The sequence below is a fragment of the Piliocolobus tephrosceles genome, chromosome 1 (assembly GCF_002776525.5).
Source record: "Piliocolobus tephrosceles isolate RC106 chromosome 1, ASM277652v3, whole genome shotgun sequence".
Classification (NCBI taxonomy): domain Eukaryota; kingdom Metazoa; phylum Chordata; class Mammalia; order Primates; family Cercopithecidae; genus Piliocolobus; species Piliocolobus tephrosceles.
The window spans coordinates 215078039-215104300 of record NC_045434.1 but is presented as its reverse complement, the minus strand read 5'-3'; the positions used below and the strand labels follow the sequence as shown (position 1 = coordinate 215104300).

General features: G+C 39.1%; 1 protein-coding gene across 1 annotated transcript in view; it reads left to right on the top strand.

Annotated features, from left to right (window-relative positions):
- Positions 1 to 26262, top strand: part of CAMTA1 (calmodulin binding transcription activator 1) — a 953649-nt gene that overhangs the window by 11812 nt on the left and 915575 nt on the right. Inside the window, exons 3-4 of the mRNA XM_031934754.1 lie at positions 11018 to 11087; positions 15921 to 16039. Coding sequence (XP_031790614.1) covers positions 11018 to 11087; positions 15921 to 16039 — 189 coding nt within the window. The remainder of the gene's footprint in view (positions 1 to 11017; positions 11088 to 15920; positions 16040 to 26262) is intronic.

Below are 26262 nucleotides of genomic sequence, written 5' to 3'. Positions count from 1 at the left end.
TCAACCAAAGTGTACAGACAGTACCTTTTGGTTGAATGAATGAATGAATCAGTTCAAAACAATTAGAAGTCACAGTTGTGAGTGAGATTGGCAGGGGAGCAGAAAAGGGGCCTGAGGGCAGAAATGTGATGAATGCTTACATTTTAGTGTCACCAGAGGGGAGAGAACCAGTAGAGGCTGAGAAAGAATGGTCGGAGAGGTAATGGAACAAGCAGAATATGAATTCAGGGATGCTGAGTGTGGATGGTTGAAAGGAGGTTGTCAGTCGTAATGCTGCAGAGTTGACTGAAGACTAAGGAAAGGTATTGGTTTTGTCAATTCGACAATGAGAGAATAAAGGAGTAGAGATAGGGTAGTTGATTATTTCAGAACTGTTGTGGCGTATACAGAGAACTGGTGTAAATGATGGTGAAATGATTGATCCAGTCCAAGAGGAGAAAAGCAACCACTGTGGCCTGATGGGCTGTGGGTGTATTAGTTATCTATTGCTGCTGTAACCAGTCATCACAAACCCAGTGGCTTAAAACAGCCCAGGCTGGAATCTCCTGGTTCCCATGGGTCAGGCTTTTGGGCAGGGCAGAGCTGGGTCTGCTGGTTTGGGACTGCTGAGCTGCAGTTGAGGTGCTGGCCAGGACTGGGATCGCCTCAGAAACCTCTGGTAGGGGAGGATCCACTTCCAGGGTCCCTTGGCCGTTTGAAGGACTCCTTTCTTTGGGCTGTTGGGCTGAGGGCTCAGCTTCTCGCCAGCTGTTGGCCCGAGGCTGCCCTTAGTTCCTGTCCCACGGGCCTCTTCAACACCACAGCTTGCTTCATCAGAGCCAGGAGGGACAGTCTCTAGCAAGACAGAGAAGTCACAGTCTGCCCATTGCCTTTGCTGTGTTCTGCTGGTTAGAAGCATCTTGCTACGTCCAGCCCACACTCTGGGGGAGGAGGTTACACAAAGCTGTTAGCATTGGCCAGGCGCGGTGGCTCACGCCTCTAATCCCAGCACTTTGGGAGGCTGAGGCGGGCAGATCACGAGGTCAGGAGATTGAGACCATCCTGGCTAACATGGTGAAACCCCGTCTCTACTAAAAATACAAAAAATTAGCCGGGCGTGGTGGTGGGCACCTGTAGTCCCAGCTGCTTGGGAGGCTGAGGCAGGAGAATGGTGTGAACCTGGGAGGCGGAGCTTGCAGTGAGCCGAGATCACACCACTGCACTCCAGCCTGGGTGAGAGAGCGAGACTCTGTGTCAAAAAAAAAAAAAAAAAAAAAAAAGCCGTTAACATCAAGACATCAAGAGATGGGGATCATAGAAGGTTCATCATAAATTTGTCCTCCACGGTAGGGGGGTGGTGATGTGATTAGAAGGAGTTATAACAGTTCTTCAGATGAGGCCCTGGAAGATGCAAATGGAAGAATGGGAGCTTTCATAGCGGAAGTTTTGGAAGTGCAGTTACAGTTGAAAGTTGGGATAGTCAGGTGGTGATGCTTCTCAGGAGGCCTTCCGTGCCCTGTGTCTTCATGTGCCTTCTGTGTACTCTCTCCTGTTAGGCAATTGAACATTCTGTGTTATAGGTTGCCACCGACAAGCCCATCTGTGTTATAGTTTTCCACTGATAAACCCGTTTACCAGCGAATTCCTGACCAGTGGAGGTATCTGCCCTCTTGCCCTATGGTTTTGTTGAGGATCAAATGAGGTAATTCTTATGAAGTGTTTTATAGACTACAAAGTAATATGCAAACAAAAGGTATTAAACTGTGCTACCTTTTTCTCTCTGTTAAGTAGAACACACGGAATATAACTTACATTTTCCTTAATAACTTGGGTTTATTATGTTGTATGTAGCTTATTAAACTGGGCTTTATTTAACACTGCGATTTGGGTTTTTTGAGTAGAGAGTTTGCTTTTATGATAAATGACCCCAAACTGCTATATCTTTCAAATCCTTGTGTCCGATTTTTATTGTTTAAAACACAATCTCACCTTGGTGTTTCCTGTCACTCTTTTACTTCTGTGTGTCAGTTTTGAGCTATATTTTTTCCCCTCTGATTTGTTGCTTCTGATCTCTGGGCTTGGCAACCTGATAATGAAGCATATTAGAACTGTGAGTAGTTTTATAGTAATCAAGCTACGAATGTGGGTCGGAGAACCTCTTCTCACAGTAGAGTACATGAGCTTTTGTGCATGGACTTCATAAAATTCACTTTTGGCCTTCAGAGTGTTCTTGGCTTCCTTCCTAACTCTGGCTGTGTTTGGATTAAGGGAAGTTCCCAGATAGCTGACCTCCATTCCGGGGCTGTGGCTGCCATTTTCTTGGCGTCTGCCTCATTGCAGTGTTATGAGAAAGTGTGTCATTTTCTTCTTTAGTTTTGATGAGGTTTTAGTTCTTTGGGCAGTAGCAAGTAGTGATAGGTCATGGTGGTCTGTGGTTCATAGACCAAAAAATGTTTGAGAGTCATGGAAGATCTTTAGACAAGATCAGCTTCTAGGGGTACGTACGTGGTAGCATTCTATTCCACCGCTCTCCTCTCCTTTAGGATGTCTCCCTCCCAGCTAACCTGCTCCGTGTTCTTCAGTGGGAGCGTTTGCCTTAGCTTTCTCTTAGAGCAACTAACTTACTTTTTCTGCCCACTTTTGCATTGTTGCTTTGTGGAGAAACATTGCTGCATTATTAGGGAGAGAGCCGTGTGTTCTTGTGGAAATCACACAGTAGTGTAGGGAGAACTGGTCTAGTTCTGATTCTGCCGCGTCCCAGCCTGTGGCCTTTGCCCAGTGCCTTGTACCCATGTCTTGGTGTCTCCATTCCTAGAATAGGCGTAATGTGTGCTTTGCTACCTTTTAGGATCGAAATAAGATTTTATATATGAAAATGCTTGTTACACATATGTAATGTTGAATAGAATGCCTAGTTTGTTGGGTTGATTTTGTTGATATTTTACAATGCTGTCTCTGAGGAGTTAAACAAAATTATCGTTAGTATTAGTAACAATAAGTACTACTAAAACAATATTTTAAATTTTATGCACTTTTTTTTTACTGAATGTATTCTACTGGAATCTATTTGTAAAAGTGTGGACATCTAATAAGTGCTCTTTGGTTATTTTCAGACTGTCGAGTATACTGGCTTCCAAGCCAAATTAAATTTATGAAAATTCTAATGATACTGTGATTCACATCTAGAAAGAATAATTTTAAAAAATTGTGAAATCACTTTAAACATGATTTACATGCATCTCTGGTAATAGAGAATCAATTAATCTGATTTTTCAGGCCATAAATCAGGCTTGATATATTGTAATATTAGTTCCTGTGTCAGCCTCTTAGAACTTGAACTGTTTTGTAGTCTGTTCAAGCAACTTGTTTGCTTTTGAACTCAATTCTAGGTGTTGAACTCAATTTTAGAGCCTAAAATGGTTTGTGCCCCAATTACCTTAGAGGTTACTGTTTCATTTTTTTATTTAGCCTGCCCCAGGAGTAGGAAGTCGGCTGCCTACCAGACTTTTTCCTTTTAACTTGACTGTATACTTTAATTTTTGTCTGTATCCCATAGGGGAGTTGTGAGGGTTATTATAGTATAGTAACACTTAATGGCATATTTTAAACTTCTTGAAAAGTGGTAATATGTGAGCACAAAGTATTTTCGTACTGTAGCACATAATTTTTTCCCACACTAACCTTTTGTGGTTCAGAAAAAGAATAAAGTTACTTGGGTTTGAGGTGCATGTTGAATTGCCCATCTCATAAAATCATTAACCTGATTTTAGGGAGTATCTCCAAATCATGTCTTTTGATAGACCTTCTGCTGTTTTTTTATTATTCATAAATTAATATTTCATTTATTCATAAATTAATAATTAAATAATTACTTGTGCTCTAGCCCCAAATTTTAGTTTGGTTTTCTTGGTGTCTGTGAAAACTGTTGAGTATTTCCCCAACTCCTCTTACTTTTTTTTTTTTTTTTTTTTTGCAGGTTTAAAGTAACTTTTACCATATTGCTTGATTTCTTGAATGAATAGAGGGAAAGGTTCCTTTCTTTAAAAATACCTGCAACATTGCTGGACTAAGAGGTCCTATCTACAGTTTTTTCATTTAAAAAAATTTTTTTAGAGATGGGGTCCTGCTCTGTTGTCCAGGCTGGAGTGCAGTGGCACAATCACAGCTCACTGCAGCCTTGAACTCCTGGGCTCAAACAGTCCTCCTGCCTCAGCCTCCCCAGTAGCTGGGGCTACAGGTTCGAGCCACTGCTTGTTCAGTCTTTTGCTTGTGTCTCAGTGGCACAGTACCAAGACACAGCAGATCAAAGTGACCAAGAGGACGAGTGGCAATTCGGTGGCTTTAGAGGAAGAGATGTGCTTGACAAAGACAGAAGGCTTTTAGTAAATTCCACCACCATCACCAGGACAAGAGATAGGACCATTCTTTTTCCTTTCCGTAAACTTGGGGGACTGTTATTAATTTATGAATTCTGTCAGTAATTTGAGCTTGTGTTGTGTACCAGCCATTGTATTAAGTATTACCGGAGATCCTGGGAAGAACAAGCCAGACATCCTTTCAAGGATGCATTTGATAAAATCTCATTTCAAGTATGTTAGGAAAATATTTACTGGAGAAGGAAACCTCCTAGATTGGCTTTAGATCCCGAATGGCCTTAGGGATTGAAAATGGAGTTGTAGGTTAGCAGAAGACATTTCTGAAAGGAGTGACTATTTTGTAATTGAAAAGCAGTTTTCAGAAGATACTGTGGCAGAGACTGCTAGCTGATCATGAAAGCCATCTCCTCCTCTTCCTGGGGATTTTCCAGTCCCCCTTGCAATCGTCACCAAATTCTAGCCAGTAGGGGGAGAGCAATGAAGTGAGCCACTTCCAGACTTGGCCCCTGAAACTCTTGGGCATGGGTATCATGCCTTTTCCTTATCTGGCTTGATGCAGAGGGCCTAGTGACCTAGAAAGTCTTCTGCCACGAGATGGAAGGAGCACAGGCAGCAGAGCCACTGCTGGGAGAACAGTCTGCCCACCAGGAACACCTGTTTTGGACTTTACCTGAGCAAGAAGTGAATATTTATGGTATTTGAGCCATTATGCAGTTAGCCTCCCTAACTATCTAGGCACGATGCCTAGGATGCTAAGCAAAACTAGTAAGTGTAGTAAAGGTGCTAAGAGTTTCAGACTCAGCTTTCATTCTGTGGAGACCTAAATGTTCTTTGTCTTTATTTCAAAGAATGGCAAATATGGTTTTCATTATGCTGTGTCTCTGTTCCAAAGCCTGTAATCACTTCTTACTATATAGCATCTTGTTTCATTAATCCATCTTCCAAAAACTCTAATATATGTATATATTATCCATATACAATGAACGTGCCTGTGTGTAACATGCTGATCTAGGTTCTCTGAATGGAGACAAAATGGATAAAACATAGTCCAAGGCTTCAAAGAGTTTCTGCTTGGTACCCAGGTAGTTACTGAATTTCCATACTGCTATCATCTGTCCCTTGTTTTAACCTTTAATTCATATATTATTTTTTCATTACCTTTTTAAAAAGTATTGTTTCAATTAGATAGTATACTTTTTGAAAACAGGGAATATATATTATAGAGCTCTGCATCTCTCCTCTTGGGTAGTTCTATTTTTTATTTCTTTTTTAAGACAGGGTCTCACTCTGTTGCCTAGGCTGTAGTGCAGTAGTGCTGTCATGGCTCACTGCAACCTCGATCTCCCAGGCTCAAGCAGTCCTCCTGCCTCAGCCTTCCGTGTAGCTGGAACTGCAGGCACACAGTACCACACCTGGCTAAAATTTTAATATTTTGTAGAGACAGAGTTTGGCCATGTTGCCCAGGCTGGTCTTGAACTCCTGGGCTTAAGCAGCCCTCTCGCCTTGGCCTCCCAAAGTGCTGGGATTACAGGCGTGAGCCATCATGCCCAGCCTTCTTGGGTACTTCCAGCAGAAACTGGGCACTATACTTGAGTAACCGTCCCTAGAGTTTCTATTAATTATCTTGTGTGGATATTCTGGTATAGTTTTGTATTATAGTATGTACTAACAGATGAAAGTACTTTTTTCAATCTTCTAGGAATTAGTGGAATTATGCAGTTGAGGAATGTTAGGACTGGAAGGATCTTTTATAGATCATTTATCTAATTCCCGATCTTTTAGGTTGATCATCTGGTTTCTGATACTCAAGGTGTGGCCATTCATTGCAGCATGGGCATCACCTGGGGGCTTGTTAGAGGCAGACTCTCAGGCCTCCCTTAAACCTGTGAATCAGAACCTGCATTGAGAGAAGATCCTAGGATAACCCGCATGCACATTACATTTGGAGAAGTTCTGCTCAAGGTCAGCTACCCAAAATTGACTCTTGAGAAAACTGGAAAAGTCAGAGAGTTGCCCAGTGTCATACAACTGTTTATTTCAGTGGTTGCCAACCTTGGATACATCTTGGGATCACTTGGGGACCTTTAAAAAAATACCGAGGCCTGGGTCCCATCCCCAGACATTTGGATGTGATTGGTCTGGGCATCAGAGTTTTGGAGATCTCACTAGATGACTGGCTAAGGCTGGGAATCATTGATTTGGTTAATGATGGAATCCAGGTTTCTTGATGCTCCAAGTATTCCTTCCACTCCACCATGGCTATACATTCAGAAACAATGAAAAACATTCTACCAAATTTTTACAGTAATGCACCATTCCATTTCCTTTATAGGAATTTACCCCTATTGGAGAGTGTCCCATTTACCATCTGCCTTCCCCCCACTAGAATATATCTCCAAGAGGACAAGACCCTTGTCTGTCCTGTTCAGTGCTGTCTCCTAGCTCCTGAACAGTGTCTGGTACATGTTAAGTGCTCCTTTAATTGTGGTGGAACAAATGGAAGATGCTGCCATGAAGAAGGATGTGTTCTGTGAGAGGAAAAGACAGGCTACTCCAAAGGTACCCTGTGGGCAAGAGGCTTCCTGAAGGGTGAGGGGTCTCAGTTGAAGTGCAGAGTCAGCGGGGGAGGTGCTTGAAGACCTGCTTCTGAGGAGGGACTTGAACCCAGATCTGACTTGAAAGCTTGTGCTTTTCCATTCCACTGTGTTGTCCTGTGGACAGAGTGGCTCACTGATTTGCCCAGACTTCTTAGCAGTGAGCAGTGGACTGGAACACCACCACCGCGGCTCTGCAGGTACTTAAGACCAGCCTGCCTCCTTCTATGGCAGAGCTGCCCCAGTATTGCAGACAGGCGCCTAGAGGGAGATCAAAACACAAAGTGGTCCTGTGAAAATTCCTGGCCCAGTGTCTGGCACAGGGATGTCTAGTACAAGGTAGCCCTTTCTTATCATGGAAGTTTTTTGTGCTTTGGCTTATTTGTTTTGAGAACCTATGGTTTTTGAAGATAGAATGACTTGATTTCAGTTTTAACTTTTGTTTCTTTCCTAGTTAACTATGGAGACTATTATGCAGTGCTGTGGAGAAAGCATGATTGGTTTTTGTCTGTGATATTTCTGTGTCATATGTTATTTTAGTGCCCAGTTCTTCCTGTTATTTCAAATATTCTGTCACTGTTTTACTTACTGTCAGACTTTAAAGTTGGATATAAAAATCCTTTTTTTGTTTTTGAGACAGAGTCTTGCTCTGTTGCCCAGGCTGGAGTGCAGTGGCGTGATCTCCGCTCACTGCAAGCTCTGCCTCCTGGGTTCTGTCAGACTTTGAAGTTGGATATAAAAATCCTTTTTTTGTTTTTGAGACGGAGTCTTGCTCTGTTGCCCAGGCTGGAGTGCGGTGGCGTGATCTCGGCTCACTGCAAGCTCTGCCTCCTGGGTTCTTGCCATTCTCCTGCCTCAGCCTCCTGAGTCGCTGGGACTACAGTCGCCCGCCACCTCACCCGGCTAATTTTTTTTTGTATTTTTATAGAGACGGGGTTTCACCGTATTAGCTAGGATGGTCTCGATCTCCTGACCTCGTGATCCGCCCCTCTCGGCCTCCCAAAGTGCTGGGATTACAGAAAAATCCTTTGTATGAAGCTATTCATTAGTGTGTCCCACTGAACCAAAGTGATTTTTAAACACTTTTCACCTAAGACCATTGTTAAGATATCTCAAATGGTAATCTTATACCGTCAGTTTTTGATAATAGGAAGCCAGGAAATGTTAAGCCTTGAATGTAAGACATTATTTTTAACATCGTAAAATTTCAAGTTTTAATTCAGAAACTAAGTTAAAATGAGATATTACATTCATGTGATTAGTGGGCTGTTACTGGCGACTCTTGCAGATGTTACAAGAAGTCAGCGTACTGCTGACTTTTCCCCTATTGGAGATCTTCCCATGAACCACTTTTCCTAATGTTCGATAATTCCATGCTCACAGTCATGGGTAGAAAGTAATGTTGAATTTTCCAAAGGATACATGAATTCCGAGCCTTATCTAGTTTATAGGGTGAATCCTTAGACATAGCTGTTGCCACAGATGTTATCATAGTTAACTACTTTTGTTTTTGTTTTTGTTTTTTTTGTTTTTTTGTTTTGGGTGACAAGAGACCCTGACAAGAGACAAGGTCTCTTGTCACCCAAGCTAGAGTGCAATAGCACGGTCATGGCTCACTTCAGGCTCAAATTCCTGGCTCAAGTGATCCTCCCACCTCAGTCTCCCGAGTAGCTGGGATTACAGGCGTGAACCACTGTGCCCGGCTCAGTGTACTACTATTGGTTAAATTGGAGAGGGAAACAGTCCTAGAACAAGAATTTTACAGAAATAGTAAAGAAAGAATTAAGGAGCTCGTGGTTATCCGGGTAGCTAGGAGTCATGTTGTAGAGAAAGACTGTATTTATGTGGACCCTGAAAACAATTTGACTTCTGAAGCACTTGATCATGGACATAAGGGAGAGGAAAGTAAAAAATTCGTGAAAGTCAACTTTAGTCAGATTGCAACATTTTTTGGCATAAAAAACTCAAGCATGGCGGCTCATGCCTGTAATCCCAGCATTTTGGGAGGCTGAGGACGGTAGATCATTTGAGGTCAGGAGTTCGAGACCAGCTTTTCCAATATGGTGAAACCCCATCTCTATTAAACATACAAAAATTAGCCAGACGTGGTGGCGGACACTTGTAGTCCCAGCTACTCAGGAGGCTGAGGCAGGAGAATCACCTGAACCTGGGAGGCAGAGGTTGCAGTGAGCTGAGATCCTGTCACTACACTCCAATCTGGGCAAAACAAAGAAATCCAACAACAAATAAATAACTCAGGCAGTCCTGTTTGTTCTTAGAAAATGTTAATATTAAGCTCATCCTCATTAACCATGGTAACAATAGAGTTTTGTATTTGAGTGGTGTCTTTGAATTGAAAGCACTTGGGTATGTGTTATCTAATCCTCCTCCTGCCTGAGAGATAGGAGAGAGAAGTATCCACTCTTCCTTTTTGGATGAGGTAATACAGAGAGATCGAATTACTTTCCTAAGGACAGCTAGTAAGTGGTAGAACTGAACTCTTTATATTTTATTTTATTTTAATTAATTACTTTTTTGAGACAGGGTTTCACTCTGTCATCCAGGCTGGAGTGCAGTGGCGTGATCATGGCTCACTGCACCCTCAATTTCCTGGGTTCCAGCAATCCTCCTACCTCAGCTCCTCCCCCAGGTATCTGGGACCATAGGTGTGTGCCACCATGCCTGGCTAATTTTTGTATTTTTGGTAGAGGTGAGGTTTTGCCACGTTATCCAGGCTGGTCTTTAACTCCTAGGCTCAAGTAATCTACCCACCTTGGCCCCCCAAAGTGTTGGGATTACAGGTGTGAGCCACCAAATTAATTAATTTATTTGTTTATTATTATTTTTAAAGATGAGGCCTTGCTCTGTTGCCCAGGCTGGAGCTGGAGTGTAGTGATGCTATCATGGTTCACCGCAGCCTTGAAAGTCCTGGGCTCAAGCCATCTTCTTACCACAACCTCCTGAGTAGCTGAGACTATGGGCACAAGCCACCATGCCTGGTAGCTTTTAAATGTAGAATGTTGAGGGTGGTTGTTGAACTTGTAAACTATCTTTGGTTTTCTAAGTGTATAAATATGTGGTTTAAAATGTAGGATGAATAATCTAAAATTTTATTTAATACTGCAACCAAACAAAAAAGATATTTTTAGGATTGAAAATAATTGGCTGTCAAGATTAAAAAATTTTTCTTTCTTTTTTTTTAAAGTTACCATTGTGTAGGTTTTATGTGAAATATTTAGTTTTATCTGAGTGAAGCAGCCTGAGAGCCAGAGACCTTGTTTCTTTCTTGTTAACGGAATTCCCCTTGACGTCTCTTCCCATGCCATGATACTAGTTGGCATTCTGCACATTTTTTTTGGGTGAGTCGGGTGTTGGGTTTATTGTTGGGAAATGATTAATAATGTTGTTGGTGTTGACTGAGCTTCAAAATGAATGTGACATTGGTTTTTAACAAAAATTTCCTCTATGTACAGCACACATACTTCCCATTTAAACAGATTACACAAGTTATGCATGTTCATCAGTGTAGACCTTTTCTCACATATGTATCTTAAATTTTGAAACAGCCTTAAGCTCGCAGTGCAAAGAATGGTTTCCCCCTAAGCCATTTGAGGATAAGTTGCCGATAAGTTCCATCACTCGAATACTTGATCATGTATTTCCTACAAACAAGAACATTCTCCTCCATAACCGCAAGAACAGTCATCACAACCAGGAAGTTAACAATGAGACATTCCTACTGTCCAGTCCTAAAGTCCTGTTGCTGTTTTGCCAGTTGATCCAGCAATGGCCTTTGTAGAAAAATATCTAATCAGAACCTTGGGTCATAACTGGTTGTCTCTTCAGTTTCTTAATACAGAAGAGTTTTCAGTCCTTTTTGACTTTCATGACCTTGACACTCTTGAGGATTGCAGGCCAGTCATTTTGTGGAATGTTCCTTGATTCGGATTTGTCTGATGTTTCCTCATGATTAGATTCAGGTTTTGCATCTTGGTAGGAATATCACAGAAGAGCCAGATTATATCTTTTTGGAAGATTAGTTTTACATTTTATTTTCTGTTTCCTTAGAGCGTTTCCCAAAGTGTATTCTGCGGAACTAGCACCTACTGTGTTCTCAACACCGTGCCACCTATAGAAGGTAGGATTTGAAAAAGCTTTTGACTTACAGGAAGGGGTGGGCTTGGCAGTGACAGTAATTATCGTCTAGTGCAGTGGAAACAGCCTTCAGCCCGGACTCAGAAGACCTGGGTTCTGCACTTAACTGCTGTGTGATCTTAGATGAGTTACTTAATCCTTCTGGGGTAGCAAAAAGAATGCTGTCCTCATAAAGTTTCTGTGGAGATTAAAAAAGGCAAAAGATTTAATCACACGGAGAACTCAAAGCACTTTACAAATGTTTGATACTAATACAACACTTCTATAATTCTAGTGTCCAATACCAGGTGACTTAGAGTAAGAGCAGTGTGGTATCGTGGGAAAAGCCACAGGTCATGTTTGAATCCCAGTTGAGCCACTCAGTAGCTGTGGATCTTGGGCAAATTAATCCGAGCCTCACATTCCTCCTCTGTAAAATGGGAGTAATTAAGCCCTTGTGTTTTATTGTGAGGATTAAATGAAAGAGTGCAGTGTAAGATCCTTTCTGGGTGCCTGATACGCAGTAGAGTCCCACAGATGTTTACTCCCTAATAGATAATGATAAAGAGATTTACTTAATCACATGTACTTCCAGTTGGAATTGAATGAAGTAGAGGAGGAGAGAATGTCCCATTGATGGCTTACAGGGCTTCTGTGCCCTCACTTTGTCCCCTCCTACATATTTTTAGATTGAAAATGTAAATGTAGATAAAACAGTGAGAAGTTTATTGAACCTGAGTTATGATTTGGTCTAAGCCTGGACCCAAGATTTTGTAATATGATCAATAGGAAAAAGGTAAATCTGGGCTACCTAAAAATAGAAGCGGTAATGTTTGATCATCACACAACTCTAAGAACAGGAAGAGGATTGTTAAATAGCAAAACTAATTATATTTTTCTACTTAAAAAGCTGTTAGTTTCTGTTTCTTTAACCTTTTACAAATCTTTTGGAGAATTACTATTGGGTTTAATTCACTTTGGAGACTTTGAAAAAGAATAATGCAAAATCAGATCAATGTTTGGCACATAGTGCTTAATTAATATGTATTTTGGATATATGGTGATTTGAAGGTCTTAGGTTAGTGATGGCAGTATTTGCTGCTGTGAGCATTATGCTGACTTGAATATAACAATGTATGTTTATGTTTTCCTCAGTCAGTTCCTATCCTACTAATTAAATCTAAGCACATAATAATTAGAGCTAAACAAAAAATTGTAGAGCTTCCTTTTGATTTTACCACTCCATGTTGTTGATCAAAGATATTCCCAATAAGATTTAGCAATTTGATGCACTGTTTGGTTTGGAGTTTGAAAGATTAATCGTAATCAACTTGGTTGAGTAACAGTGTTCTTTATTATTCATAGAACCAACATTATTTTTTTATTATGAGTCAAAGTAAAATGAATGTATCATTTCTAGGTTAGTTAATATAGTTATAATTTGCCTTGGCAGAAGTCACAAAATTTTCAAAGGAAAAGGCCAAATACATTTCTTTGAATTTAAGAAAGATTTGTAAAGTAAAGGATTTGGCAATGTGAATCTCATTTTTTTGAAACAAAACGTGAAAACATAATTCTGCTTTTTGCCTAAGTGAATGAACATTTTTTTTCATTTTGGGAAGTTTTAATTATGTTATACTACACCTTGTAGGTTGACTAGAAAGGATGGTTCATTCTCTAGAATTACAGCTGTCAGCCAAGCAAATCATCTGTCAGTTTCAAGAGCCTCACTAGTTATTTTTTTTATGGTGAAGTACGTTAGAAAATTATTTTGTAAAGTCTAATATTATACACGTATGTTTTGTTAGATAATGATAATGAAATGTTTTACTGTCATTTGGTTGACACTCCCACTTTTCAGTGTCAAAGTTTAACTATTTGTTTTCAATACTGAATGATGCAGTTGAAACCAGTATACACCTTCATTTTACTATTCACTCAAGATACTATTATTAGGATTTAAAAACTGGCACATGTATTTAGTTATTTTATCGTTTTTAGTTGTCCCCAAAAGACTAAAAAGTAGGTTTTTATTTAAAAACAGATTTTTATGCAGTATAGCCATGTAAACAGTTCTTTTCCAGTGTAAAATCAAGGTTTCTCTTTATCCTACTTCACCTGTAGAAACACTGAAATTTTAAAATAATGAGTTTTAATATTTTGCCTATTTGAAATTCTAGTAATTATTTTCTCAGTATTAAACTTGCAATCCTTATAATGTACTAGGAAAACTTATCCATTGTTATGTTTCTTGAAAACATCCAGTTTATATTCAGCATGAACCTAAAATTCTGGAAATGGTACACTTTAAAAACGGATTAAGGGGAACCCATTGGCCAGTCATATTCCTTTGCCTTTTGACTCTGTGGCCACACTCCATGTAAAGTGTAATGTTTAGAAACTAGATTGAGAGAGTGCTTACACAGCCCTGCCCCTTTGCTCTTTGGTCACATTTACCACTGCCTGATTTGGTATCAGAGTGGAAGACGGAAGCCTTTTCTATAGCAGTTAATTGTGCTGTTGAGAAGAGTACCTTTATTACATAAGCACCACCCCCCCACACACACACACGTGCGCGCACACACACACACTCTTTATATACCGCACAGTAACTGGGTTCCTCAAAAAGGCTAAAAGAACAGAAAATTAACATCAGATTGTGATCACAAACATAGAAGCTGGGGTTTGATATTCCGCTCGTAAGTGTTCAGAATTGTACTTCAAGCTGATAGCTTTCTCAGAGATATGACTGTTCATATACAATTCAGAGCAAGCCTATCCATTGAGCAACTAGTATAGTGCCGTTTTCATAAAAGGTACCTGTAAATGTTGAATATTTGAATTGAGTATAGATTTTAGAATTTCACCTCTACTTTCAGAATTGTACATATCATGGGGGATTTTAAAAAATGGGAATAAAACTGCTTTAAGGGAAGAGAGAAGGGAGGTAAAGGCTCATGTGATTTGGTATTCTCTGCTTTAAAGTTTTATGGCCCATGGTACCTCCCTGGGGAGGATGAAGTGCAGGGAGCATGCATAAGTACATAAAATTACCAAGGTTTTATAGTGTGTAATTAATACAGAACTTTCTATGAACTTTCTTTTAGTTGAACAGTTTCCTTTTGGTTTCACAGGAAGATTTTTGAAAAGTTTAATCTTATTTTCCTATTAAATTAAAATTCAAGATTCTTAAAAGCAGTTTTTAGGTTTTTAAAGTTTTTATACTGCTTATAGAAATAGAGGACGGGTATTATAATTCAATTGGTTATGTAGTTCATGGACCAAAAAAGATTTAGTATGCTAAAACTCTCTTCAGTTCATCTCTATAAAATCTTTCTATATGATGTAGTAAATTTTTTAGACTTTATTTCTATGCCCAATATTTTCCTTTTAAGATCTTTTCCTTGAGAAGAAATGTGTTAATCAGATGAAAAATGTTTGGAGAGGATTTTGTGACCTTAGAAAATATTTTTTATTCTTTGATGTTTTTCACCTGTTCAAAAAAAATAGACTGTACTGAATGAACAAAGCTATAGAAAATAACTGGAAAAAGATATTGTTGTATTTCACTTTTAAGATCATTAAGCAATGCCTGTATACCTATGTAAGGTTGCTTAATTGTAAGGCATGTTAAGTTATTTAGTGACAGTAAATTTTATAGGGATTTGTGTCTGGAGAAGATTTAGAGATAATTTAATCTTGTTGATTTGGGAAAACTGAAACTGTTAAGTAACTTACCCAAGGTCACACAATTAGAAAGTAGCAGAACTGGGCCGGATCTTGGACTCTTGACTCTGAGTTCAGTGTTATAAAACCTTACTATATGAGGAAAAGTTGTTTCGACTGTGACTTACTGGAGCAAATTAAGTGTTTCATGTTTTAATGTGTTGCTCCTTAGTACCTAGTTATGTGTACCGTTTGTATATTGGGGATCTTATTTAGCATAAAAAGCTTGGAATGAATAATTTGTAACTTTGACCTAAATGTGCCAAAGCTTGTGAGAAATTTTGAGCCAGGCAAAGGAACTTTGTTATAGGAGTGAAAAAATAAATGATACGTAAGCAAATAAATGGGTGAAATCAATGTTATATAAAAGAAATGATCTCTTCTAGAAAGCATCAGGTAGACTGATTATTAGGTACTCAGACATACTATCCAGTCTGAAAGTAATTATTTTTTCTCTAACTCATTTAGAAGAGTTACATTTTGATGAACTACATTAATTATGTAGATATGTATATGTAAATCAAGTTAATTAAAATGATTTTTTATGTTCAGATCTAGAAAGGCCAGCTTCTGTATTACCTGAGTAGCTAACTGCAGGCTTAAATCCCTTATATTTATAAGATTAGTGATTTGCTTTTGAAAGGATAAATCTCATTTATATTCTAGGGGATGAAGTAGTATTTATGAACAAAATAGTCATATATTACTATAATTCTTCTTACCTAAGAAACTTAACATTTTTTCAACTGCTTAATAAAAGATTTTTGGGTTTCGTGAGGTTAATTTTATAATTTTCATGTGCTTCATCGAAACATGGAGAAAGAACCTTTAAAAATAACTCTCGGTTATGGGCAGCTGCTGGGATTTTCCCTGTTCACTCACATGTCATGGAGCACAAGCCTGATCCTATTTTAAAACCTCTTGACCAGATTCCTGCTGCCATCTATCTGATAAATGCGTAAATGAGTGTTATTAACTAAGAGGAATAGTGGGGCCTCTGATGCTCTTGGTCTCACATTGACTAAACTGAGCTATTTCTGACTTTGCCAGTGTACTTTAAAGGTGATTTTATCTATTATTTTCTCTGAATTTATTGTTTTCTTCTTTATAGATGATCATGGGAACAGCAATAGTAGTCATGTAAAAATCTTTTTACCGAAAAAGCTGCTTGAATGTCTGCCGAAATGTTCAAGTTTACCAAAAGAGAGGCACCGCTGGAACACTAATGAGGTAGATAAGTTTCTTTTTTTAAGGGTATAATTATTTTAAGGGCACATTTTTTAGGTTGTTTCACGTAGTCCTACTTTATATTAGCTTTAAATTTAAATACTGATCTAGGAAATTGTAAATGAGATTATTTAATCTGGATTTGACAGAAACCAACCAACATGTTTTTTGATCTGTTTCTGATCTGCTTGGCTTGCATTGAAAGATATGAAATGTGCACGTTGACTTAACTAAAGTAGCATGAGTTTCTGTCTGTTTTCTTGCATTTTAGTGTCTTGCATTTAGTGGTTAACCCTGCCTGCATGCCAGTTAAACATTAGTTCTTATGTCTTCATGAATTAAATATACAGTCCCAGTGTTCCACAGAATGTGTAGTGTCTTGACAATGTGAATTTCTGTAGAGTTGGAAAGGGCAGGCTTCGTATGAGTGAAACAGCTTTTCTTCCTTTCTAATGAAGAAAGTTTGCTTAATGCTAAGAATTTTTATTAAGACTGAAGGCTGTACAGTAGATTATGTATTTGGGTATCCAATTAGGAAGTAGATTTATAAAGTAGAATGAAAAAAGTTCATCATCTTGTATGGTGTTTCCTTTTTTGGTAATTTTTAATCTAGGAGTCTTTCTGTTAGGCGTGGATTGCTTTGTCATCTTTTTTATTTTGAAATCTGAATATTTCAATTTAAGGTAATACCCGTTTAGTGTGGTGATGAGAATTGGGTATACATCCGTCAGTTTGGGAGTTATATTCCTTTAATTCAAATACTGGGGTTGCTGGTTTTGTCAAGTTGGTGTAAATCCATTTGTGTGCCTGGCTCAACGTTGATGTCCAAGTTAAAGCAAATGTAGCGCCCTACCCTTCTTGGACACTCAGTTCTGTTAAAAGACAGAAAGAAAATAGTGCTGCCTGTTGAGCCTTATTTTTAAAGATTCTTTGGCGCTAACTACTTCCTAATTCAGAATGCTTTTGTTTTCCATTGTGGGAGGTTATGTGGATAAAAGTCTCTTTCCTTATCACAGGTTAGATTGAAATACTCACTGGAACCTTCCAGCTTTGTTACCTTGTCTCAACTGATTGTAAAATTCTTTGAAGGTTTCTATGTTTTGATCATTTGCATAAATTACATTTTCCCCTCAGACAGAATGTTTTTGCTTTGACAAACGTTTGCTAGTTTAGAGGCCTGCTGTTTAACCAGTTATTTATTAACTATTTCAGACATTTTTAGACATGAAAATGAAGTAGATATGCTGAAAAGTAGTCTTAATCGTAGATTGTTACTCTTTCAGCAAAATAGTATCATATAATTTGGAAGCCATTTAATAAGTTGGAACTTGATTATGAATTATTTAAAAACTCAGTGTATTTCTTAGTATTCCCTGAAACATAGATTTGATACCAAATTATTATACACATTAGTTCTAGTTTATTTATAAATATAACCCAACCCATAATAAGTATGTATTTTTCAATATTATATTTCCTGTGGAATTGGCAGCTTATTTATTTTATTTTTTCCCATGGAGCTGTGTCTTGTGGCAGTTTATTTTAATTATGATTTGACATTCTATTTGAAACCAGAAATTGCTTAGTGAATTAAAATCAGTGGCCTGAAGAGTCTTACAAAGCTGGATGTAGCAGTGTTGGGAATTTAGTTGGTAGATTATTTCAATCAGTGGCTTCAAAACTTTTTGAAACTTTTCACATAACCCTTCAACTTTCACATATTTATTTACCTCTAAATTATTTACATGTTGCACCTTACTAGTATATTAGATACATTTTAAAGCATCCAATAAAGAATTTTTATAGAGGATGAGATTAAAAGAAAAAATGAGAAGTTGTTCCTTATTTTCTTTGTGGACCTCAGTCCACATACTCCCTTGGAGGCCAGAGGCTGCTATAGTTCAGATTACAGAGAGGAAAATGCATCCCTTTCTCTGACTGGTGAAATGCAAAGTTGAGGATTTAGATGGGAAAATGTGGATTGTTTTCCGTCAGCTATCACTCATGCTGAAATCTAGGTAGAGGAGCGTATATTCTGAAGGGTGGAGGCAGCAGGAGGTGGCACAGCTGATGGGTGAAGCCATGCAGCACCCTTTCCCTTGGGATGGGCTGTTCTTTCAGTTAATTGTCAGCTCAGCTGACAAAAGCTCCTACAAGGGAACTGAATTTACGGGTTGACTCATTTCTCTGTAAAGGACCTTGACTTTTTTCTTGTTTTATTTTTTGGCTTTGGAAAAATAGAGGAATATTAAGTGTGACAGCAGAAGACTTATGCTACGAATAGTTAATTCTGCAGAATGTTATGTGGCTGTGATAACCTGCCTTTTTTTTTTTTAAACTGACTTGGATAATGGGAGGAATAAAACAATCAGTGCTGTTATTAAAGCACGTCTTTGATCTAGCTGAGTATTGGCATTTTCTTACATTCTTCAACCTGCCATCCTTCATGTTGACACGAAAACCTGAAGGAAACGTAGTTCAGTGGACTTGTTTCTCATTGGGGCTTTGTGGTCCTATGTAATGCTAAATCATATTTAGTCAAAATTGCCTGTGAAATCCCTTGACTTGCTCATAAAGTTAAGTTTAGTCAGACTGCCCTTATTAAGAGCCCGTTTTCCTTCCAGAGTTGGAGTAGATTTCTGTGTTTTGGTTGAGGACCACATGAAGTAGTCGGCTTGTATTTAGAAGCTGTGTTGTACAAAAACTCTATTTCTTAGATCCCACTTAAGGGGCTCACACTGGAAGAGGCGTGTGGGAATGCGCACAGTTGAGAGCACAGTAGATTTGTGTTTTCCATCTCACTCCCTGTACAGCATATGTTCACAAAGTAAGACTGGTGGCTGGAGTTGCCTGTATGAAATGTCAACTGTCATCTTTCTCTGTTTTCCATGTTCTTGCATGCTTGCTGTCTCTCTCTGCTGGATGTGTACAGTTGAATTTCTGGGTATAATGTGACTCCTCTATATTGATAAGGAATTTCTTTACTCAGACCTGGGTTTAAATATTTGTGGTTGTTTGAGGAAACCTTTTACACTGTGTGTGTTGTGAGTGAGAGTGTGCTCATTCCATCCTTTTTTTTTTTTTTTTTTTTTGAGGTGGAGTCTCGCTCTTTCACCAGGCTGGAGTGCAGTGGTGTGATCTTGGCTCACTGCAGCCTCCACCTCCCGGGTTCAAGCAATTCTCCTGCCTCAGCCTCCCAAGTAGCTGGGACTACAGGTGCACGCCACCATGCCCAGCTAATTTTTGTGTTTTTAGTAGAGACAGGGTTTTACCACGTTGACCAGGATGGTCTCCATCTCTTGACCTCAGGATCTGCCCGCCTCGGCCTCCCAGAGTGCTGGGATTACAGGTGAGAGCCACCGCGCCTGGCCCCATCCTACCATTTATTGAGCACCTGTTCTTTACTAGTGACTGGGTACTTTATATAATTATTTGTAAGCCTTAGTATTGTAAGGTGGATAACATTTCCTTTTAGTGATGAGGGAGTGTAGGTAGAAAGTAGTTATTTTAGGCGGGGCACTGTGGCTCAAGCCTGTAATCCCAGCACGTTGGGAGGCCGAGACGGGCGGATCATGAGGTCAGGAGATCGAGACCATCCTGGCTAACACGGTGAAACCCCGTCTCTACTAAAAAATACAAAAAACTAGCTGGCCGAGGTGGTGGGCGCCTATAGTCCCAGCTACTCGGGAGGCTGAGGCAGGAGAATGGTGTAAACCTGGGAGGCGGCGCTTGCAGTGAGCTGAGATCTGGCCACTGCACTCCAGCCTGGACGACAGAGCAAGACTCCGTCTCAAAAAAAAAAAAAAAAAAAGTAGTTATGTTTTGGTCAAGAGGGCATACTGGATAGAGCCTGTCTTAGAGCTTAATTTCTTCTATGTTGCTTAATTCTTAGGAACTTTCATTCTATAGTTTACTGTCAAGGCTTTTAATCAAAGGCCTGCAAACCTAAACTACAGCAAGTCTATTCTGTAATGTATTTTTTTTTTTTTTGGGACAGAATCTCACTCTGTTGCCCAGGCTGGAATGCAGTGGTGTGATCTTGGCTCCCTGCAACCTCTACCCTTTAGGTTCAAGTGATTCTTGTGCCTCAGCCTCCCGAGTGGCTGGGATTACAGGCATGTGCCACCACACCTGGCTAATTTTTGTATTTTATAATTTTGTAGAGATGGGGTTTCGCCATGTTGGCCAGGCTAATCTTGAACTCCGGACCTCAGGTGATCTACCCGCTTCAGCTTCCCGAAGTGCTGGGATTACAGGTGTGAGCCACCGCACCTGGCCTGTAATGTAGTTTTGAATTAAAAAGAGTTAATATAGGCTTAGTATTGTGGGTTCATATGCAAATGTTTGGTGAAGCTGAAAGTCACTAAAAGGAAGACTCTAAGAAGGTAAGAGAGATCTTTGGACCTACTTAAGCTACTTTTAACCTTTTCTAACCCGTTGGAATACCTAAAATCCTCTCCCTTCTTGGATGTTATTTGCAATTGCAGAATAAATTAAATGTTATATCTAAAACCAAATCCATTTTAGATTATGCTCCCTCAGCCACAAACACTGTTCCTCAGGTTGTAAAGATGACACAGGGAGTGAAGGCGATGATGGCTGCACTAATTATGGAAGCTAGCATGCAGTGAACATCTTTTGTATGCTAGGCACTAGTAAGTCCTTTATAGGAATCATCACATTTAATCTTTCAGTTAATCCTATGAGATAGATTATTTGTCCTCATCTTATAGATGAGGAAACCGAAGCCATAGGTATGTTAACTAATGTACCCAGAGTCTGAGCTGGGAAGTGGGGGACGGTGGAGTTCAGCCCCTGCAGCCTGACTTTTAGAGTCCCATAATCCCTCGTTTTGTCCCACAGAGCAATATGAAGTTGACTTTTCCAAGATCTTGTAGCTATTTAGTGACTTTTGATCCTTTCGTTTTATAGAATTGTTTGGCTTCTTCATCTAATTTTAAAATGTTGTAACAAACTTGATATATTTTTGCATTATGATTTTTTAAAAAGTGGCAGACGCTCATTTCTTAGGAAAGTAGTTTTGATTCCTTTTTTTAAAAAAACTTTTATCCTACGTGTATTTTGATAGTTTTGATTCTTAATGACTGAAAAAAACTGTATTAAAAATAGAAATTTTGTACCTGTGTGTAACTTGAGCATTAGGCCTGACTTTTATATTCAGGGCAGGGGAGAAAGAATGTATTAAACACAGAGCACATTCATTAAAGAACCAACTCTTGTTTCATAATCAGTTTGGTGTTCACATCTTCATCAGGTGAACTGCTATAAGGTTTCTGCATTTTAAGTTCGTATTTTTAAGGCCTAGAGCCAGAAATAATTATGCTAACGCAACTGTCTGAATTCACAAATGACTATTTCATAATTACGTATATTAGTACTCCATATATGTTGTCCAGACTGAAAATTCTTTTGTTTAGTCATTAATTAGCTGTTTGACTTAAAATATAACTACTGCATTCCCTAGTCTCTGGATCTAGATTTTACTTGGCATTCTTCCAAAACCAAACTAATGCAGCACCATGAACCTTTTATAATGAAAATGTTCTCCCTAAATATGTTCAGATCACTTTTATGTGTTACTATTTTTGAACTAATGTTCTTTTTTTGTTTTTCCTGTAATACATAGTTTCTCTAGAGTAAGCAAACAAAATAAAATTCTAGTTTGTACTGATCCTTAAAGAAAGTTTCATCAGATGTTTTTATTTGGTGGTAGCTTTAGAGTGTCATATTAAATGCATTTTTTAATGGTAAAATGTCTATGTAGAGAGCAGTATAGGTTGATATATTCTAAGCCACATCGAAGAGTCTGCAGGAGAAAAAACAAAACTTGAATAATAATTATAATGCTTTTTATAGGAGGAAACTAACTTTAAAAATCGTGAGTACTTTTCCCCGCAACTTTTTATATTTAGGTAAGAGAAATGGACTTTAAGGATGTAAGAATTATTAAATAATATTTTATTTCAACTATTTTTAACATCAAGCCACCTGACTTTTTTTTTTTTTGAGACAGGGTCTCACTGTCATCCAGGCTGGAGTGCAGTGACACAATCTTGGCTCAACCTCCACTTCCTGGGCTCAAGCAATCCTCCCACGTCAGCCTCTTGAGTAGCTGGGACTATAGGTGCTCACCACCACAGACCTGGCTAATTTTTTGTAGAGACAGGGTTTCACCATGTTGCCAAGGCTGAGCTCAAGCAATCTGCCTGCCTTGGTCCTTCAAAGGCTGGGATTACAGGCGTGAGCCACTGTGCCTGGCTACCTTACCTTTTAAAAAATTTGTTTAATCATTTTTTTGGTGTCGGTACGTAATCTTGAGTGTTTTTTGTGTTTCTGATTTTTTTTTCCTTTGTGTAACTTAGTAAGAGTTAGGTTTAGGGCTGTAATTTTTCAGTGATTGGTTTTTCTAATGTATTTATATGTTATCTCTTTGAAATATAGACACACATTTTTGGGGGATCATTTAGGACCCTTCCTAAACGTGAGCTAAGCTGAAAAGCACCAGTACTCGAATCATAAAGGCAGATAAGATATTTCAGTTTTGATGACTTGGAAAGTCAGTTAACCTTTAGGTACAGCTTGGTTTTGTTTAGCTTTTGGCAGGGCTAGTGGTTTGAATGGTCCCAGATTATTTTGTTCCAGGCAGGGCTTTTCTGATTAAATTGCAAAAATGAAAATGCAGATATAAACAACGCAGAGAGCCAAGTTTTAAGAGTGACATTATTTAATTTTTGGACACAGTATATGGTACGAAGTTTCAAATTAAATGTGATACTTGTATAGCAGTTGGGTTAAATATAGTTCCTCTGTTTGCTTTGCTAGTATTGTGAGGTACATGGTACTGAAATCCAGGTATGCACAAGCCTGGGGATCAGACAGCCTGTGTCAAATGTGCAGTGCCTCAGCAGCAGCAGCAACAATCCTTGGGATATATTGAAAAGCTGGGGTGGAATGTCCTCCCACATAGGTGAGGGGAGACAGGTGAAGGCAGGTTTGACACTGAGGAATAGTAAGAGAAGTAAATTGCACCCTCAGAGTATAGCAACATTTATAATATTTGAATAAAATGTTAAAGAACATTTTCTTTTAAGGAAGAAATTCCTGTGGATCTTCCTCAGTTTCAATCTAAACTAGTTTTATTATACTATTACTTCACTATGTGGCACTTACCTGGCCATAGTCAGTGTTCAATAAATATTTGTTGGTTGAATTAATTACGTAAAAACACAAGAAACTCAGTATAAAATTAATTATTGGAGTTCTTATGCAAATATAAAACTCAGATATATGCATTACATAAAAAGAAATTACAAAACTAATGAAGTTTTGTATTAACAGGGTTAGTTAAATGCAATAGATGATGTTTTGCCAAAACTAAATTGTCTCTTGCAACATGAGTATCATACTGACTGTTCTCAAGTAGGTTCTTTTGAATTTGGCATGTGGTACTATCTTGTGTCCTGCAATTATTTTACACTGAGAAGCTGTTTTTTACACAGCAAGCATTTGTATAAGTCTGTCATTAGGCCTTGGTACAAATACATCATTTAGTTTTAAATTCACTTCTGGTTTTTCTCATTAGCCCAAGAAAAATTTAAATGACACTACTGGGTACTAGGGAAAATGTAACCCCAAATCACAAACTTGAGCAATGAATTTGTGTGTTAGAACATACTTGATTTAGGTGTTACTTTTTCAGATTATACATTAAATTAAGATGCAAAGTTAAAAATTTTTTATGGACTTACAGCCCCCTGATAATACTTCCTCAGAGCCTCAATTGAGAAGCACTGCTCTCTTGGAAAGGGTGCAAGAGCTAGTGTCAGAAGCAGATTCGAGTCTTGGCTCTGCCGCTACTCAGCTGAGTGTAGTAGGGTAAGGCACTTAACCTACTTGGCCTCTCTTGGATCTTAGGTGATGGCGCTTGGTGACCTTTGAAGATTTGTCTTTGAAGATTATTGTTGATTTTGAAGGTTTTCTTTGGGAGTGTTGGACTTTCCAGGGAGGCTTGGGTCCAGCTTCGGAGTTTATTTGATTCATTTTTTTGTTTTGCTGTTAATCGTCTTTTTACTTACTTTTAAGTTGTACATTTCAGTAGTTGTTTGTTTTTTATTTTTTAGTTTTATTTTAATTTAATTTTTAAAACCAGAACATTTGCTGCATGACGAATTGTTGAAAGTCTTAAGCTGATCCAGATGCTCCAACAGCTGTGCTCTTAGGTTTAGGTGTTGTTCCCTCATGGAATTCATGCCTGAATCTGTGGTGTACAATTTTTAGGTGCCTCGTTTGGCTGGTCCTGGTGGCATTTCATCTTTTAGCCTTGGCACTCCAGTTATACGTCCTCCTGTGCTTGGCGGAGTAGCCACATTTGCCACAGGTCAACTTCTGAAGGTGGTAGGCCTTCACGCCACAGCGGTGGCACAACGTGTGTATCCTATTGCAACACTTTCCAAACGGTCATCTCGCTTCTGCGGCTGAGACCAGAGAGACCTTTTTTATTTTTTTTGAGACAGAGTCTTGCTCTTTTGCCCTGGCTGGAGTGTAGTGGCACAATCATAACTCACCGCAGCCTCGACCTTCCGGGCTCAAGCTATGCCCCCACCTCAGCTTCCTGAGTAGCTGGGTCTATAGGCGTGTCCACGCCCAGCTAATTTATACATTGTTTTTGGAGTCAGAGTCTCGCTCGCCATGTTGCCCAGGCTGGTCTTGAACTCCCGGACTCAAGCAGTCTTCCTGCCTCAGCCTCCCAAAGTGCTGGGATTATGGGTGGGAGCTCCCGCCCATGCTCGGCCAATTCAGGAGTTTTTAATATATCTACAAAGTTGTGTAGCCATTGCCACTACCTAAGTTCAGAACATTTTTTATCACCCCTGCAGCCTTCTGGACTGAGTGGAGTCAGCAGGCTCAGGGGTTGGCAGCATCTTTTCAGGGGGCTTGAGGTTCTTCTTTGGTATCTTTTCCAAGTTTCTGTACCTGTCTAGTACTGAAGCTGGAATTTGGGAGATTGACCTTTTGTCCAAGTCATAACTTAATATGCTATTTCCTGAAACTGCTTTTAAGAAATGTTAAGGTGCAAACGAGGATCCAGTTTGGGCCCACATTTTTCTAAGCTGGAGTGGAGTTTTTAGTTGCACTTGAGACTCTATACTGTGCAGATAGTTTATTGATGGAGTTGCCTGAGGATAAAAATAACCCAACTCTTTTCAGTAGTGGGTGGGAGACTTTGGGTGATGGTGATTTCTGTAAAGGAGAAGCTAAGCCTGGTTGGAAGGAAAAAGGAAGAATATATGGAGAGGTTGGCATTCTTTAGCTGAGTGGATTCAGGCTTGAGCTGGAGTCGGAATCACCTGGGACGCTTGTTCAAACACAGATTGCTGGGCCCCATCCCCAGAGTTTCTGCTCTAGTAGGTCCTAGGTGGGGCCTGAGAATGTGCATTTCTAACAAGTGCCCAGGTGAAAGCCCACTTAGAGGAAGAATCTCAGCCTCCTGGAAGTGTGTTCTAATTAACTTTACTGGACTGTAGGCTCAGCTTTGCTATCCCCATACCACTCATGCATGTTTTGGTGTGCTTTGACTACATAGGTTACAGTTGAGCTTTCTGTAGCTTTTTTCTCATGTCTTTAGTAAGCACCTAAAAGTTGTGGAATGCATAGGTTTTATTTTTGACATTCATCTGAGGTATCTGTTCATGTCTTGACATATAGGAAGCTCTTTTAAAGTTTGGGTGGCAGTGGAGAGGACATATAAGCATATTCTAATTTTTCAATGTTTTTTGAAAAGGTAGCATGAACAATATTCTCCCCACTCCTTCTTCTTCGTATCCATTTGGCTCAAGTAGCTGAAAACAACAGAACCCTAAAGCTGAGTGTCACAATCTACCTGCCTACCTGCCTGTCTACCTACCTACCTGCCTACCCACCTTCAAGTCTTTTCAAATACTGCCTACCACAGGTTTCTGATGATAAATTCTGTTATCTTGGTAATTATGAAGTTCTTTTGAAGGTTTTAAAAGAAGTTCCTAAAAAATAACCTAAGTTTTATAGTATTAGTGCTTTTAGAAAGCTGGAAAAGCAAATGAAGAAACAACAAAAATAAATCCATTCTAGATGGATGAGAAACCACAGATGGGTTGGGGTGAATGCAATGAAATAGAAATGTGTGTTTGGGAGTGTGTTTTCTCTGTAAGGAAGAATATTACGGGCAG